The sequence below is a fragment of the Schistocerca gregaria genome, chromosome X (assembly GCF_023897955.1).
Source record: "Schistocerca gregaria isolate iqSchGreg1 chromosome X, iqSchGreg1.2, whole genome shotgun sequence".
Taxonomy (NCBI): domain Eukaryota; kingdom Metazoa; phylum Arthropoda; class Insecta; order Orthoptera; family Acrididae; genus Schistocerca; species Schistocerca gregaria.
In genome coordinates this window covers 184097309-184116235 of record NC_064931.1, presented here as the reverse complement: position 1 = coordinate 184116235, position 18927 = coordinate 184097309, and the positions used below count along the sequence as shown (strand labels likewise).

Here is an 18927-nt window from a genome sequence, read left to right as displayed (position 1 = left end):
GTCTAGGGTCCAACAGATATGGTCACGAGCTTAGTAGAGGCATTACAGGCAATGTCATGCAGTTAGCAAGGTCCCTCATGCCAGCTTTCTGCTGCCATATCCCATTAAACGTCAAATTTCACTGCACTGTCCTAACAGATACACTCGTTGCACGTCCCACATTGATTTCTGTGGTCATTTCATGCAGTGCTGCTTGTCTGTTAGCACCGACAACTCTACACAAATGCCACTGCTCTCGGTTGTTAAGCAAAGACCATCAGCCACTGTGTTGTCCATGGTGAGAGGTAATGCCTGGAATTTGGTATTCTCGGCACACTCTTGACTTGTGTATCTTGGAATAATTAATTTCATAACAATTTCCAAAATGGAATTTCCCGTGCATCTAGTTCCAAATAACAGTCCGTGTTCAAAGTCATTGTGCGTCGATAATCACATCGGAAACCTTTTCACATGAATCACCTGAGTACAGATGACAACTCCGCCAATCCACTGCTCTTTTATGCTCTGTGTACATGGCACTACCGCCATCTGTATAAGTGCATATCGCTATTCCATGAATTTCGTCACCTCAGTGTAGATGTTAGAAGTCGTTAATCTGGCCACAATCTGGCAGCACACATAGCTGACTCGCATAATGGGCAGCTGTCAGGTGAAATCGTTTGTGGGCCACTGGATGCAAAATGCAAACTAACATCCTACACAGTGAGGGCAACTGAATAGCAGTAATTACATGAGGCCAGTTTGAAAGTGTGTACAGCACTTCCTTATGGAAACTTTACATGCTATATTTCTTAACAGCAGTGCCCAGCCACAGATGGAACAACAAGAAACACTACTTGCTTGGTCTGCATGTTTTCCTGACATTTTGCCCAAGAAACTTATCTATAAATACATCGACGTCTACTTGATTAATCTGAACTTCACACTTAAGTGCGTGTCACTGGGTTCGCAGAAACACTTTCAGATTATTTCTTTACCATTCCACTCTCAAATCACACATAAAAAAATGAACAGATCAATACTTCCTAACAAACTCTAACTTCTCTTATTTTACCATGATAGTCATTTCTCCTTATGTAAGTGGGAGCTAGGAAAATAATTTGGCATTCAGAGGAGAAAGTTGGTGGTTGAAATTTCACAAAAAGATCTTGACACTGCAGAAAACACCTTTGTTTCAATGGTTGTCACCCAATTCGCTTAGCATATCCTTCTTTCCCTATATTATGATAACACAAAAGGAGCTAACCATCTCCGAACAGTTTTGAAGTCCTCCGTCAATCCTATCTGGTTAAGCTCCCTACTATGCAGTGCTATACCAGAATGAGAATGACTAGCAGTGTACGCAGTCTCCTTAGTAGATTTGTTGGATCTTCTAAGAGTTCTGCCAATAAAATGCAGGCTTTGGTTAATTTTCCCCACAACATATTCTATGTGATGGTTCCAATTTCAGTTGTTCATAGTTTAAATCTGTAGGTATTTAGTTGAACTGACAGCCTTCGAGTCTGTCATTTATTGTGTAACTGTGGCATGGTCAGTTGGCAACTAGTTCATCATGATCATCCAGTAACCTCTGTAGGTACATTTTTGATATGCATACAAACTTCATGGATGGAGATTCTCCTTAAACATACCCAGGTCCTCTTTGATAACATGACATGGAATTTTGAGACTGATAATTTAGTATGGGATGAATGTTCATCGAGCTGCAATCAGATTGAACTGCCTAATGATTTGTGTACCGTCATATACTTAATCTGTGGTATTCACATCATTTCAGTCCATGCATGTTCTCTTTCTTGTTATCGTTTTCAAACATTGTATAGTATTGAATGTAATTTTTAATGCACCAACAAGAACAGGGACTCATTAATCAATAGACAAAAATTACCTGTTTTTGCAAGGTCCAATATTTTTGCAAGGGTGCTCTGAAGCAGCTGCTTCCATTCTTCACATGAACGTGCATCTGTAGCATACTTGCTGCTACACAAGGATCTAAGGCAATGCAGAGCTGATGAAACTGGGACAGTTGATGCAAGAATCCTTGGATCATGGATGCTTTTGGTTGCTGTCTCTTTGATGACACCAGTTGTCAAATACAGAATAGTTGGCAACACAACTACTGCTCCTGCGAATGGAAAATAGAAAATTGCTATGAAAGCAAAAGTACTCTCAACAGATTTTTAATACTATAATTACTAAAAATATTATCACTAAAAAAAGTACATTCTAAATCTCATTTTGAACAGTTTTCAATTCACTGCTATTCATCAGCATTTTTTTTTGGTTTATCTTTCAACAGCTAAATATTATTTTGCTGTATGCATGTGGAGTTGGTGGAAGACACAGATAGATAGATAGATAGATAGATAGATAGATAGATAGAGAGAGAGAGAGAGAGAGAGAGAGAGAGAGAGATCTGTTCTGTATGCCCATCTTTATTTTTAAGCATGTACCAATTAAAAGGGGGAAGCACTTTTTTATTAGAAAAAAGGCAAAAAACTGCTGATCATCAACTACTTTACAACTTTTAATTATACTATGAACAGTGAAAAAAGTATGTGCCAAACAGTCACCACTGTCATATCACAGTTTTAAAATAATGAACAGCAGTTTCTAAAGAGCATAGGTCTCATTTCACAGGAACTTAAATTTATGAAGACATTTGAATTAAAAATGGGTCTCTGTATCTGAAACAGATTTAGACTCAGTCTTTCTCAAACATAACAATTACTAAAAGTTTCATTAAAAGTTCTTTTCATAAATAAATGTTATGAAAAAACGGACACATTTTTGTGCACAGCAGAGATTATATATCTGTAAATAATTACTTGAAATATGACATGTAGACTATTCTGCACCTACAGCCTCACAATTGCACTCAAATGCTATTTGTACATATTTGTACTTTTTCCAAGAGACACGCCATTGATGACAAGTTGTAACTAGACCTACATTTTTAACTGAAGGTTGAATCATCATCACAACAGTTTTTTTAGATACATTTAAGTACAGTAAGTCTACCAGAACATCCAAGCTAAAATTTTTATATAACACTATTAAAAACTACTAACCTTGTGGAGAGCACAGTTTCGGTAGGCTCTCCATGCACGAAACTGCAGCAGACATAAGTCGACCAGCTTCTTCTGTTAAATGCAAGGTGCGCACAGCTGAGCAAATCACTGGTGATGGAGAAGGATTCAGAGCTGGTAGCTGCCGCACCAGCACACACAAGCACACTTCAAGCATGGCAAATACTAGTGATTGCCCAGGAACCAAATCACCTTTAGTACCACCTTCACCAAGTAAGTCTACCTCTGGGCAGCTGTTTGAATCTTGATTTGCAGGAACCATTTCTGAAAGATGAGAATACCTGCTGGTCACAAAACGAAGACACTGGGAAGTCTGGTAATACATGCCACAAAAGGTAGAACAGTATGCCAAATTACACTCAGGAGAGTACAGTATTCATGTATGATCTAACATACCACTAAAAAGGTGACTTTATTAAGAACTAGTGAGAGAGCCCTTAATGACATATTAATGAGGACAAAGGGAACAAAACAGTGTTCTGATGTCATTTCATCAGTATCCCAAGCTCCGATACTGCTGGGAGAATAGAATGACTAGAAATGACAAAGATCATATGTTGCCACAATTTGCCGAAGACAACAAGATGTTTGTCCTTAATAAATCGTTTCACAAGAAAAAATATACAACTGGCTTCTCAAAGATAAAAAAGAACTAAAATAATTTTTTATCGCAGACTAAGAAATTAAAGAGAATGTGAAGGTCTTACACCAACAGAGTACTAACAACTGGAAGTGTTAGTTGCACAGATATAACTGGTGGCAAAACAGTGTGATGCTGCTTCAAGCATAACCAGTTTTATAAATTATCATGATTTTTGTGACAAACATTCTCAGCACAGCTCAAAATCTTGAAAATGGAGCCGATTATCTGCCCTGCATGCACAATGTGTCCAACCAGTCCATTTACCAACCTGAAGAAGTAATTCAAGATACATATACAGCCATTTCAGCATTGTCTACTCACTTCATAGTTTGTTTTTTTTGTTTTTTCTTGGTTCCCAATCAGAGAAAGAGAAAATGAAACATGGGAAGATTAATGCAGTTAAAAACAAGGAGGAAAGTGAAAAGAGGGGAGGTGGTGAGAGGTACAGGGTACGGGATGGAGGTTTAACAGTGGGAATGACAGCATGGGTAGGAACTTCAGGGCTAAGCATAATGGTCTGGGAATTTTATACGGTTAGACAATTATTACACAGAGGTTATGAGGGTGATGCAAGGGGCTAGTGGGTCATGTGGAGAATATAAAGAAGAAAAGATGTCCTGCCAGTGCCAAACTTGAGAAAGTCATGGCCCTAGTGGATAATCTACAGAGGCAATTGAGGCCTGGGTGGTACTAGGTGACAAAAGGGGTGTTTCTGAGTTTTTTTTGGAAGCGGGACAGTAAGAGAAGGAGATTGCCCACAAAATTTGTTTGTGGGCAAGACCTGTGAAGTAGACGCAGGAGAGTAAAGTCTGAAAGAGGTTGTTGGTGTACATACTGAGGGGCATCATGCTAGTCAAGATATATTTATCATTCATGCTTAGGCTGTAGTGAAAGTTGCATTTACCATGGAAGGGATGTCAGTTGCTGAAGTGGAGATACTGTTGCCAACTGGTCTGTTTGATACAGCCTAAAGTTTAGATGTGATCATCAACAGGATGGAAGATAACCTCCAGGAAGACAATGTTGGATCTGGAGGAGGGCCAGGTGAATTTAAGCTGGCAAAAGAAGTGAATCTGTAGTAGAAGAAGTGGTGAAGTTCTTTCACAGAGTACAACTGTTGAACGTCTTTTCCATGCAGCTCATTTAAAGACTGGGCTATGGTGTGGTTCCCACAGCTGTCCTATTAATTTGTTTATAGATCTTTCACTCAAATATGAAGTTGTTATGGCTATGATGCTTTTTTCATAAGTTTAAAACTTATTCATTTATGCTAAACACATTAATAACCTTCTCAAAACATAATTCAATATGTTCTCTTACAATTCTTCACTGAGATTTACAATTATTGCCATCTGCTGAAAGGATCAAATCTGCCTCTGATTCCAATAAGATGGTATATTATTAACAGAGAGCTCTTAATACTAGAATGTCTGTTATCCAGTTGTGTAGAATGTACACTTTAATATCTCCCCAAGCATATGGTGCAGTATGAATTACTCTACGAATTATTTTATCATCATAGTATAACTTTTTGTATTTCATTTCTGAAGTAAAACCAAGCATGTTCTGAACCATATTTTCAACAAAAATGTAACTCCTCTTTCAAACTGCCATAACAGGCACAATATATACCTATGGCAAGTAACACAATAGTTGCAACTGGTGGTATTTTCCTATTAAAAATAGCAGCTGTCTCATTATAATGGCCCATTTGTTACCCAAACTGTAACTGTCTAAGAGTCCCATTACTGGACAAGTGGATGACAACCCTTCAGTACATTACACTACCAAAATTTTAGAAATTAGGACACAGATGGCAGGTCATAACTGATATCTACAGCTAACAATGGAATATTTTAATTTGTCTGGGTATTTCTTCCAATTAATGGTGACTATGGTCATTACATATTATAAAGTCACAGATTATTATTATTATTATTATTATTATTATTATTATTATTATTATTATTATTCTTTGGGTGTAGCCGTATTGCGTTGATGTACTGGTGGATATTGTGTGGTATGACTCCTGTAGTTGATAGTATAATTGGTATAATGTCAGTTTTATCCTGATGCCACATGTCCTTGACTTCCTCAGCCAGCTGGACATATTTTTCAATTTTTTCTCCTGTTTGCTTCTGTATATTTGTTGTATTGGTATGGATATTTCGATTAGTTGTGTTAATTTCTTCTTTTTATTCATGAGTATGATGTCAGGTTTGCTATGTGGTGGTGTTTTATCTGTTATAATAGTTCTGTTCCAGTATAATTTGTATTCATCATTCTCCAGTACATTTTGTGGTGCATACTTGTATGTGGAAACATGTTGTTTTATTAGTTTATGTTGTATGGCAAGTGTTGATGTATTATTTTTGCTACACTGTCATGTCTTCTGGGGTATTCTGTATTTGCTAGTATTGCACATCTGCTTGTGATGTGATCTACTGTTTCTATTTGTTGTTTGCAAAGTCTGCATTTATCTGTTGTGGTATTGGGATCTTTAATAATATGCTTGCTGTAATATCTGGTATTTATTGTTTGATCCTGTATTGCAATCATGAATCCTTCCGTCTCACTGTATATATTGCCTTTTCTTAGCCATGTGTTGGATGCGTCTTGATCAATGTGTGGCTGTGTTAGATGATACGGGTGCTTGCCATGTAGTGTTTTCTTTTTCCATTTTACTTTCTTCGTATCTGTTGATGTTATGTGATCTATAAGTTTGTAGAAGTGGTTATCAAATTGCAGTGGTGTAGCCAATGTATTTATATGAGTGATTGCTTTGTGTATTTTGCTGGTTTCTGCTCGTTCTAGAAAGAATTTTCTTAAATTGTCTACCTGTCCATAATGTAGGTTTTTGATGTCGATAAATCCCCTTCCTGCTACCTTTCTGCTTAATGTGAATCTTTCTGTTGCTGAATGTATGTGATGTATTCTATATTTGTGGCACTGTGATCGTGTAAGTGTATTGAGTGCTTCTAGGTCTGTGTTACTCCATTTCACTACTCCAAATGAGTAGGTCAATATTGGTATAGCATAAGTATTTATAGCTTTTGTCTTGTTTCTTGCTGTCAATTCTGTTTTCAGTATTTTTGTTAGTCTTTGTCTATATTTTTCTTTTAGTTCTTCTTTAATATTTGTATTATCTATTCCTATTTTTTGCCTGTATCCTAGATATTTATAGGCATCTTTTCTTTCCATCGCTTCTATGCAGTCGCTGTGGTTATCCATTATGTAATCTTCTTGTTTAGTGTGCTTTCCCTTGCCTATGCTATTTTTCTTACATTTGTCTGTTCCAAAAGCCATTTTTATATCATTGCTGAATACTTCTGTTATCTTTAGTAACTGGTTGAGTTGATGATTTGTTGCTGCCAGTAGGTTTAGATCATCCATGTATAGCAAATGTGTGATTTTGGTGGTATGTTCCAGTAATATTGTAGCCATAATTTGTATTATTTAGCATGTTGGATAGTGGGTTCAGAGCAAGGCAGAACCAGAAAAGACTTAATGAGTCTCCCTGGTATATTTCACGCTTAATCTGTATTGACTGTGATGTGATATTATTTGAATTTTAAGTGTCTTTTTCCAATTTTTCATTACTATGTTTAGGAACTGTATCAATTTAGGATCTACTTTGTATATTTCCAATATTTGTAGTAACCATGAGTGGGGTCCACTATCAAAAGCTTTTTGGTAATCAGTGTATGCGTATTGTAGCGACCTTTGTTTAGTTTTAGCTTGATACGTCACCTCTGCATCTATTATCAGTTGCTCTTTACATCCTCGTGCTCCTTTGCAACACCCTTTTTGTTCTTCATTTATAATTTTGTTCTGTGTTGTATGTGTCATTAATTTCTGTTTAATGACCGAAGTTAATATTTTGTATATTGTTGGAAGGCATGTTATGGGGCGATATTTAGCTGGGTTTGCGATGTCTGCTTGATCTTTAGGTTTCAGATAAGTTATTCCATGTATAAGTGTATAAGGGAATGTGTATTGGTCTGTAATGTAACTGTTAAATAATTTAGTTAAATGTGAATGTGTTGAAGTGAACTTCTTTAGCCAGAAATTTGCTATTTTATCTTTTCCAGGGGCTTTCCAATTGTGAGTAGAATTAATTGCTTGGGTGACTTCATGTTGCAAAATTATCACTTCAGGCATTTGTGGAATCATCTTGTATGCGTCTGTTTCTGCTTGTATCCACCGTGCATGCCTGTTATGCTGTACCGGGTTTAACCATATGTTGCTCCAAAAGTGATCCATGTCTTTTATGTTTGGTGGATTGTCTATTTTAATGTGTGTGTTATCTATTGTCTGGTAAAATTTCTTTTGGTTTGTGTTGAATGTTTGGTTTTGTTTCCTTCTATTTTCACTTTTTTTTGTATCTTCTAAGTCATTTGGCCAATGCTTGTAATTTCTGCTTCTTTTCATATATTTGCTCTGTCGTTTCTTGTTCTGAGATTTTACCTAACCTTTTTCGTTTCTTTGTCTGACATTTCATTTCTTATAAATTGTGTTAGCTGTCCAATGTATTTTCCCAGTTTTTCTATTCTGGTCTGTAGCCTGTGTTGCCATGTTGGTTTTGTGGGTTTCTTCTGTGTGTTGGTTGGTTCTGATCTCTGCCCAGTGTGTATATTTAGTGTAGTGAGTGCTCCTATATAAACCAGTAGTTGTAACTCTTCCATAGGTGTAGTTTGATTTATTGTATGATTGTGTTGATAGTTGTTATTGTTGTTTCGACTTGTGGGGTATTTGGTGGTCTATGCAAGAATGGTCTAATGTCTGTGTTTGTGTCTTTGTATTTATATATATATGTCAGCTGAAATTTTTCTTCTATATCTAACATGTGTGTCACTTCGTGTTCTATATGTGCTTGTTCTGGTGGCTGTCTTAAGATTTCGTTTTCCTCTGATTGTTTAATTGATGCGTGTTGTTCTTTGTTTGTTTGCTCTGGGATGTTTGAGTCCATTACTGTATTTTCTTCTTCTTCTGATTGCACATTATTTTGTTCCAGTATTTGTTGTACTTACTGTTTGATGTTTTCTAATTCTGACTGGAGTATCCTGCTATTTTTTATTATTACACGGATGTGATCAGCTAGTCGTTGTTCTGTTAAAAATTTTAATTCTGGGTATCTGGTAATAAATGTTGTGTATACTTGTGATCTGTATCCAATTGTGTTGGTTCCTAAGTTTGTTGCTTGGTAATAACAGAACATGAGGTGTCAGTTAACTTCATCTAACCATCTCATCCTCCGTCTTTGTTTTCCTTCTAGAGTGGTTGCAGGAAGCCTATCCTGCGAAACACCTCTATTTGGATTTAAATCATTTTACGTGTGGCTAGCGGTGTTGTTACCATTGTGGACGGGCATAGGGTTCAAGCGTCGTCCCCGACCATGACAGTGCTTGTCCGAGGCTTCATTAGTTCTGTCCTGAACCAACTAATCACACTAAAAGGGGGGTTAGCCCTATTAGTGGTTTGTTCTTTTCGTCGCCTTTTACGACTGGCAGAACATTCCGGAGGCCCATTCCTTTCCTGGGCCTATTATTATTATTATTATTTAGTATTCTGCCTAGTGGCAGGTCCATGTCTTCGTACGGAGAATTTCTAATTCCACTGTTCCCTGTCTTCAGCTTCTTCCTTCAGTCTGTTGTATCTCCTTCCATCTTTCATATCATTCAGATGTTGAATTCTTCTTCTTCTTCGTCCTACGTTTCCTCTGAGTTTCCCTTCAATGACTCATTCTTACTGTGTTATTAAAAGACTTTTGTTGTTAAAGGTCTTAATGATTTCCTGATTTCATTTAATTCTTGCTTCTTTGATGAAATGTTTTTGTTTCTTCTTTGAATTACTAGTACCTATTTTTTTTTTCATCTGCCTTTCAATGGTTGTTATATAAAATTACACACACGAAAAGACTATTGCAATGATCTAAACTCTTTAATAAAAATAGTGTCAAATTCCATAGCATCTTTCCCCATCTCTGTTTCAACAATATTCCATATTGATTTTGCTTTACTGTCTGAGCTCTCAATTCTAGAGAACATGTGTACTCCCAGTTATTATTTAATTTAGCCTGTTACAGGTCAATGGACAAAAGTATTATTTTGATACAGAACTGTTTAAAATATGGAAAAAATGTGAATAACTACTTATTTTAGCAATACATAGATGTCCCACTATCATTTTCAGAAATGGCGAAGGGGGAGGGGTAAAAATTTGCATAACATTTCAACATGCCCATACCTATTCCCCTTAACTCATTCACCTCTATTTTTCATTATGTACCTCACACACACACACACACACACACACACACACACACACACACACACACACACACACATATTACCTCTCAGTCTCTTCTTCTTTTGTACATCAAGACACTCTTGTGCAGCTGTCAAAACTTGCTTTAGAACCTCCATCACCAACAGCTGTGTTGAAGGACTGTCTCTGGTCAACAAGAGCCTGAGCAAAAGGAAAAAATGAGTTGTGATACATACAATTATTCTCTCAACATCTACAACAAAAACAAGAGCATACTACACAAAGTGATTGTTCTCATAGCTTTCTTCTTCAGGTCCCTTAATTAGCTCTCTTCCTCAAAACAATACACAAATACACCACCACTTATGTCTGCTATTAATGCAATAAATGATCTTTAAAATATAGGCCCAGAACAACTCTTAAACATTCAAATTAGTGCACTTTGTCTAATGTTTACAAGTAGATTCCACCCCAAAGTTCCATTCTGCAACTTATGCAAAATACTCATCCACAGCCACCACGACCTCTTCATTGAACAGATGGTAATCATGGAATGTTACATTGTACCTTACAATACATAGTTTTCCCATTTCCACAGCATCTCTGATTATCCAGATTTTTTTAAAGTGAAGGTGAGGGGAGACCTCAGAAAGGGGATAGAGACAGGTTGTGTAAGGTTAAAGGGAATGGCAGGTAACTCACAATCAAAGACGACACGTTAAGAAACAGGCAGAAGAGCTTAAAACAAGAGAGCAGAGGTTCTGGGCTGGCCGATCACGGGGATAAAAAAGGATGAGCCATCCACTCTGCAACACATTAAAATCTCTAACCTAAAAGTACTAGGGTAGACAGCACAGGGAGACAAGGGACAGGAACTAAAACTTAAACCAAAGAAAAAAAACTAGTGTCATATAGAAAATGTAAAACCAAGTTGGCCGTGGAGGCATCGTTTCCTAAAATCGAAGGAAGTGCATCAGGAAGATTAAAATTCCATTGCCGAACGACTAGATGTGGACAGTCCACCAAAATGTGGACCACTGTCAAGACAGAAACCACAGCGACAACATGGTGGGGCCTCATGCCAGAGAAGGTAGCCATGCGTCAGCCAAGTGTGGCCGATGCGAAGGCAGCAGAGGATCACAGAGTCCCTGCGAGAAACCTACAGAGAAGACTTCCACTCATGTGTGTTCTCCTTGAAGCACGGAGTTTATTGGGCATAACTAAGATGCGCCATTCAGCATCCCAAATCCTGAAAACTTTGCAGAATAAAACCGACTGGAAGTCAGCTTTGGTTATACCAATCTCCAGAAGTGGCTTACGAGTGGCCTGTTTGGCCATCCTGTCAACGAGCTCATTTCCCAGAATTCCAACATGCCCTGGGGTCCATACAAAGACCACTGAACGACCAGATCATTTGAGGGCATAAACCAGCTCCTGGATAGTTGCTATCAGAGGATGGCATGGGTAGTACTGATCAATAGCCTGTAAACCACTCAACGAAACACTGCAGACTAGGTAGGACACACCGGGGCAGGAACAGTATGTACTTGCTAGAAATTCTGTCAATTTTTTTCTTATTCTCTTGAGTGAACTTTCCTTTAACACTATTCTCAACCAGAGAGAGAGAGAGAGAGAGAGAGAGAGAGAGAGAGAGAGAGAGAGAGAGAGAGAGGGGGGGGGGGGGGGGGGGGGAATTTAAAAAATGAATTTAAATGAAAATGAGTAGAAGAAAAATCACATAACAATCAAGAGAGGAATAATCTTGTGCTAGCCTCATATCTGAACATGGTGCAGGCTGTATAGACTACAGGATCCAACAGTCCTTCATGTTTAACTGCATTAACTTTTATACCTGCGCCTAAATATAGCTGGAATGCTTGCAGTTGCCAGACCCACATAATAGCAGTTATGCTAGTCAACTTTGTATTGTGTAGATGTTGACATTTTCATCTGCATCTACATATATACTCTGCAGACCACTGAAGTGCATGGCAGGTGGTATTTCCCTTTGTACATGTCAGGGTTTCTTTACATACCATTCCATTTGTCTATGGAAAGTGGGTAGAATGACAGCTTAGATTCCAGAGTGCAAAATGTAATTAGCCTAATCATGTCTTTGCAGTGCCTACGGGAGTGATATATAACAGGCTGGAATGTAGTTCTATATTCCTCACTTAATACTAGTTCTTGAAACACCCATTGCACTCTACCATAAGTTGAACAAACCTGCGATCACTATACTACCCCCCCCCCTTTTTTTTTTTTTTTTAACATCCCCTAATTGGTACGAGTCCCACACACTTGAGCAATATCCTAAGACAGATCAAGAAAGATTTGTAAGCAATTTCCTTTGTAGATGGAATGCATTTTTCAGTATCCTAACCATTAACCAAAGTCTGCCACCTGCTTTACCTAGAGTTAAGTCAATATGATCATTCTGTTTCATATCCTGACAAGTTGCAACACCCACGTATTTTTACAAGTTGACCAATTCCAGTGATGCTGCATTGATATTGTGGTTGTAGGATACTATTTTTCTGTGTTTTGTGATGTGCACAATTTCACATTTCTGAACATTTAAAGCAAGTTGCCAATCTTTGCATCACTTTGAAATCTTATCAAGCTCTGACAATATTTGGGCAGCTTTTTCCAGAGAGTACTACAATATACATAACTGGATCTTTGGCAAAAAGTCTGAGTTTACTATTGATACTGTCGGCCAGGTCATCAACATACAACATGAACAGCAAGCATCTCAATACACTTCACTGGCACTCACCCAAAGCTAAGTCTACATAGTTTGATGACACTCCATCTGAGATAATGTGCTGCGTCCTCCCTATCAAGAAACCAACCATAAATTTTGTTTGATACCTAAATAATCATAATTTTGTTAATACGCACTGTGTGGTACTGAGTTGAAAGCTTTTTGCGAGTTAAGAAATAATGTGTACTGAATGCCTTGATCCATGGTTTTCAGAATGCTAGGTGAGGAAAGCATGAGCTGAGTTTTACATGACTGCGGTTTTTGGAGTGCATGCTGGATGGTGCAGAAGTGGTCATTCTGTCCAAACTACCTCACTGCACTTGAGCTCAGAAATGTTCCAAGATTCTACAACAGATTGATGTCAATTATATTTGACAGTTGTATCGTGTGTCACTTATGCTACCCTTCTAGTAGATTGTTGTAACTCATACTTCCTTCTGACTACTGGGCACAGTTTCTTGTCCGAAGCATCTCTGGAATAATATGGTTAAGAGAGGGACTAACTCAGCTTCAAAATCTGTATAGAATCTGACAGGAATTTCATGAGGCCCTGGAGATCTCTTCACTTTTAGTGATTTCAGCTGTTCCTCAATGCCACTAACACTAATACCAATAACAATCATCACTGCAGTAGTGTGAGAATTAAATTGGTGCAGTACTCCAGGATCTTCCTTTGTAAAATATAATCTAAAACAGAGTTCAGCATCTCTGTTTTCTTTCATTTCTACTCCCAGTATTGGGTTCTCTGTCACCTAGTCTCTGGGTACTACCTCTGGTGCCTCAGACAGCCTTTATATATGACCAGAATTTCTTAGGGATTTTACGAGAGGTCTTTCAGTGTTTCGGGTGCGGAAGTGAACAGGATATACAATGCACATGGAGCCAAGGGTGACATTCACTAAAACTGTTGAAATCATCCATACTTTGTGACTACAACTTCCTTTACTTTCTCATTCACATTTTCCCATTTTCTTCTATTGATTTATAATATCTGTGGACTGTTGAATGTTTTAAGGGTTTCTAATCCCCCCCTCCAAATGTGCTCATCAACTTGATTCTTACCGAATACTGGATTCATATTCTACATTTCTTCCAACTCACCTTCACAACCTTCATCCTATGCTTTTCTCCAGGTGTGCATCAGCCACTCAACACATATTTTACCACCTCCTCTATAACAGAGCAAGGTCAGACTATCCCATTTGTTGTTATACCACTCTTGATGCCAATATTATTATTTTTCCTTTTCTTATCCTTCTTTGTTAATAGTACATTCATAATAGCTACAGGAAATAACTTTTTTCTTTCTCAAGCAATATTTAATTAAAAAGTTCATGGTGTACTATATCTGCAAACCATGTGACTGTAAAGCTCATTTAAAAGCCCTCATTCTCCTCTTTTCAACAAACATCTCACTTTTTCTGAGTGCATAATATTTCAAAAGTTAATCGTATTTAAAATGTTCATGTTTCAGAATGGTCCAGTCTTAAAAAACATTATTGCCGGAAGTCAGTGTCATGGTTTTGTAGCCCCAAATTTTCTGTGACCAAAAATGTTTATGGTTACTTAAATAACCTGTTAGTTTATTAACAATATAAGGAAAACCATAGATTTCTACACACTGTAAAGGTGACATGTTAAGCTACAGACAGGCACAACAAAAAGACTGTTACATATGGAGCTTTCAGCCAAAGTGTTCTTCATTCTGGTCCGAGCTGCCAGAGATGGCAGTTATGTGTGCGTGAGGTGTGTTTGCTTGTATGAATGGATGTTTGTGTGTTTTCTCTTCTGAAGTAGGTGTTGGCTGAAAGCTGAATGTGTAACAGTGATTTTGTTGTGCCTTTCTGCAACTCAACATGTCATTTTTACAGTGAATAGCAACCTATCCTTTTCTGAATGTTATTGATATTCCACCCTGGAGTTTCCAATGTTAGTTTGTTCATCATTCAGTATGCAGATGGGAGTTTCTCTGGTAACCAACTGTCCCCACATCCTCCACCCAACAGTTTTCCCTTTCTCCATCCTGTCACTACTGTGCTTACTGTTCATAGGGGAAAAACATCTGCTTCCATGGGCAGAAGCACAATTTCAGTTCACACAACTTGCGCACAGCTGGCATTTGAACGGAACAGCTCAGAGTACTATATAATATTTAGTTCCTAATACTATCTTAAATGTCGTGGGGGCAACTTACCTATGAAGCACATTGCAAAGTTCAATTGGAAGCTTTTCATCACTTGTAAGTACTTGACGAGACCAAACTGAATCTAAAAGAGTGTACAAGGCTTGTAAACATGTACTAATGCTTTCCAATGGTTCTACTGAACGAGGACTGCAAAGAGCTTCCATACAGATACCTGTAAACAATATTAATTATGTAAATTTTTTTATTTATCTAATTTTTTCTTTTTTTTGAGAATATAACTATCATGCAGAAATAAAAAAATATGACACATTAAACATAGTAGTGTGTATGTTCACAATTTTTGCTCTATGGAACCATGATTAATATGGATGATTAATTATTACTGTTGTTTTGGGTGCAAAGCAGCTATGTCGTCAGTGCAATCTGGTGATCATATGGAACATTTGGATCACAGACCTACAGTAATAAAATTATCAAATACATGACAGTGGATTAATAGTGTTCATATGTGAAATTATATCAAACTGACAGCATTACAGTAATAAATTTAGAGGAAGTTCTCTCTATGTAGAATCAAACAATTTCAGGCTTAATTACACCAGCATTAATTGTTCACTTGAACGGAAAACACGTTGCACATTAACATTTTGTACACATGTGTTAAAGAAGTTGGGTATTGTGACTACTGCTTCACAGTATATTTACTCCCCTTTTAAGTTTGTTATAAAAATCCACTGCAATTCAAAAGGAACAATGATGTACATAATTACAATACCAGAAAAAAATGGCATTCATTTCTCCACTTTAGGGTTATCTTAAGCTCAAAAACGGGTGCACAATATTACCTCCAAAATTTTGAATCACTTACCCACCGATTTAAAATGTCTTACAGACAACAATGTAAAATTTGAAAATAAACTGAGAAAGTTTATCCATGAAAGCTCCTCCTATTCCATAGAAGAATGTGATTATTGTAATGTGTAAAAGGTGGTGGGCAGGTATTACTTACGTCTGTAATTTTTTTTTTTTTTTTTTAAAGAAAACAAACCTTTTAAATAGTCAGCGCATAGTTATATTTACATGTAAATCTGTACTAGAAATGTAAAATGACTTTTCACATCATTATGATTAATCATACAAATGATCCATTGAACATGAAACTAACTAGCATGTACAGTAAATCATGCTGAAAGGCACTAGTATGCTTTCAAGCAGGTAACACGATAGTGTCGTAATAGGATTACTACTAGTGCTACAACAATCTTGCATTTTATGCTTTCATTTTTTATTTCTGTATGAAACTTATTGAAAAACAATGCTACACACAACAGCATACTTCATGGATAGTAGTTATGAAAGTTTGACAATTGTACATTTCTGTTGCAGTGATTTAACCTATTTTGCACACTTGACACTCCCTATTGCACCCCAACCTTGCTATCATGTTGCTTATTTTTCATCTGCAGTATCATTGCCTCTTTTGAGGTAGTGGAGAATGATTTCAGTTTTCTGTTAGTTGGATACAAAGGAAATCAATTGAGAACATTACCACTCATGGCATAAAGTAACTTATGCAATAGTAGGTCACAGACAACAAAATGTAGTTTGTGATTATAGACTTCTATGGTCACTGTCAGCTACAATAAAACCTCATTGCCACCAACCTCTGCCAGAATCATTGTCTATTATGTTGTTAACAACAGATAATATGAGCAGAATGAAGTATCAGCACACAAAAATTGAGGTGACACTGGCCCAGTAATAACTATACCACAGCAATAGATACACCGGTAGCAACAATGGCTAACATGATGTCAACATCATAACATAATAATGCTGTCACATACCCAGAAAAGTTTTGTTGAAGAATGATATTTCTCTGTTAACTCAAACAAGACGGTCATTGCTTGTAATTTCATGTTGTGGATCTTTATGAAAAAAATTTAGAGCTCCATGTCAAAACCTTGACACTCTCAATCTTTTTCATTCATTCTTCTGTCTTTCTTTCTTTCTTTCTTTCTTCATCTTCCTCACTGAGCGAGGTAACATGGTGTTTAGTGCACTGGATTCACATTTGTGAGGGCAATGGTTCAAACCCGCATCTGGCCACCCTCATTTAGGTTTTCCATTATTTCCCTAAATCATTTAAGGCAAATGCCAGGATGGTTCCCTTGAAAGGACATGGTTGACTACCTTTTCCATCCTTCCCTAATCCGAGTTTGCACTCTGTCTCTAACGACCTCATTAGCGACTAGATGTTAAACACTAATCTCCTCCTCCTCCTCCATCTTCCTCCGATAATTTTATGTCAGTATATGTTAATATTTGACAGGACAAATGCTATGCACTTGGAATGTATGTCATGAGTGAAGGATATCATTGGTCAAGTGACTGTGTGTGATGAGGTGCAAAAAGCCAGATCTGGCACCTGGCAACATTGCCTATTTGGCTGCTACAATATTTCTTATTTCACACTCTCAATAATATGGAAAAAATAATGAGCAACTGGTGGACTCTGACAACAGAAGGATTGTTGGAATGCAACAAGTTAGATTACACTGCCACAGACTGTTGAACATAATGTGTGAGTGTCCTGTGGCAAATTCCAAAAGACTGGTGCACAAATAAAACTGTATTACAGCTTGCAGGATACCTGCCAGTGGTGTTATGAGGCTTTTCTACAAATAATATCACCCACTTGCCGCAGAATACTGTAATCCTTTTCAGTTGCCAAGCACTGATGTCTCTTATTGTAATGAATGTAAATGGGATATGGACTTCTATGACATTACTATTTCTGAATGACTTTTGTAATCTTTATTCTTGACAGAACATTTTGAGAAACTTAGCCAGTTACATCACACAATAGATTTTGAGTCAGTTTCATGAAAATCTGATGTTCTGTAAAGAGTCATTTTACAATAATATTTCTCAAATAAAGACACAATAATAAGCTTTAGAGTCACAGAATACTTATTACCCTGAGGCCCGATGAATCAATACAGGGTGATTTTTTTCCACCGTGTAGAAACTCTAGGGATTGATCAATCGAGGATATGGAACAAAAAATGTCTAATGAACTTATGTCGGGAAATGCATGGTTTCCATGCTAGAGACCATTTATGCTATCATACACTGTTACAGAGACTGTGGTCTAAAACGCGCTGTACCATGCAGCCACAGTTACCGTATGTTTTGAAAATGATTTCCATGTGCCTCAACGCATGTGTGCTCGTGCCATGGCACATTCTATCTCACACGTTCACATTGGCCTCGCTGCATTCCAACAGTGTCAAAGGTGGCATGAATACGCTGCTACAGTGTCTCCACACATGGAATGGGCTCTGCAAACGTGATACTTTTGAGATGGCCCCTACGCAGAAATCACACAGGTTGCGATCCAGTGAATGAGCAGGCCATGCAACTGGACGCCCTCGTCCAATCCACTGACCAGAAAAGATACAATTGAGATGCGTCCAGACATTAATGGCGAAGTTGGCTGGAGCACCATCATGTAGTAGCCACATAACCCTTTGTAACATCAATGGTACTTCTTCCAACAGGAGAGGCAAAGTTACCTGCAAGAAACTCTAATAGTTCCAGCCAGTTAGGTGACATGGAAGGAAGACTGGTCCCAAAATAATGTCGACAATTATTCCAACCCACACATTCCAGTGCATGCACCGATGTTAGTGATTCGCTGTCACCATACCATTGTGGTATTGAATACTATCCCACAGATGACTGTTATGAAAGTTGAAGATACCACTCCACATAAAGGTGTGAAGGTGGCCTCATCTGGGAATAGGATGGATGACACAAATCCTAGAATCGTGGTTGCCTGGCAAAGAAACCAGTGACAAAACGGCTCCTGATGTGGCAAATCTGTCACTAGTAAGCTCTCCATATGCTGTAAGTAACAAGGGTAGTAACAACTGTCATGGAGAATGCTCGACACGGTCTTCTAGGTTACCCTGTGCTGGCGGACCAAGTCCCTAGTACTGACACGGCAGTT

The 18927-nt window shown here is 37.7% G+C and overlaps 1 protein-coding gene across 3 annotated transcripts in view; it reads right to left on the bottom strand.

Moving 5' to 3' along the window:
• Positions 1-18927, bottom strand: part of LOC126297831 (HEAT repeat-containing protein 5B) — a 472968-nt gene that overhangs the window by 40271 nt on the left and 413770 nt on the right. For all 3 annotated transcript variants that reach the window (XM_049989077.1, XM_049989078.1, XM_049989076.1), the window contains 4 exons: positions 14961-15123; positions 10085-10200; positions 3072-3353; positions 1889-2125 (listed from right to left, as the gene is read on the bottom strand). In XM_049989077.1, the coding sequence (XP_049845034.1) occupies positions 1889-2125; positions 3072-3353; positions 10085-10200; positions 14961-15123 (798 nt within the window). The remainder of the gene's footprint in view (positions 1-1888; positions 2126-3071; positions 3354-10084; positions 10201-14960; positions 15124-18927) is intronic.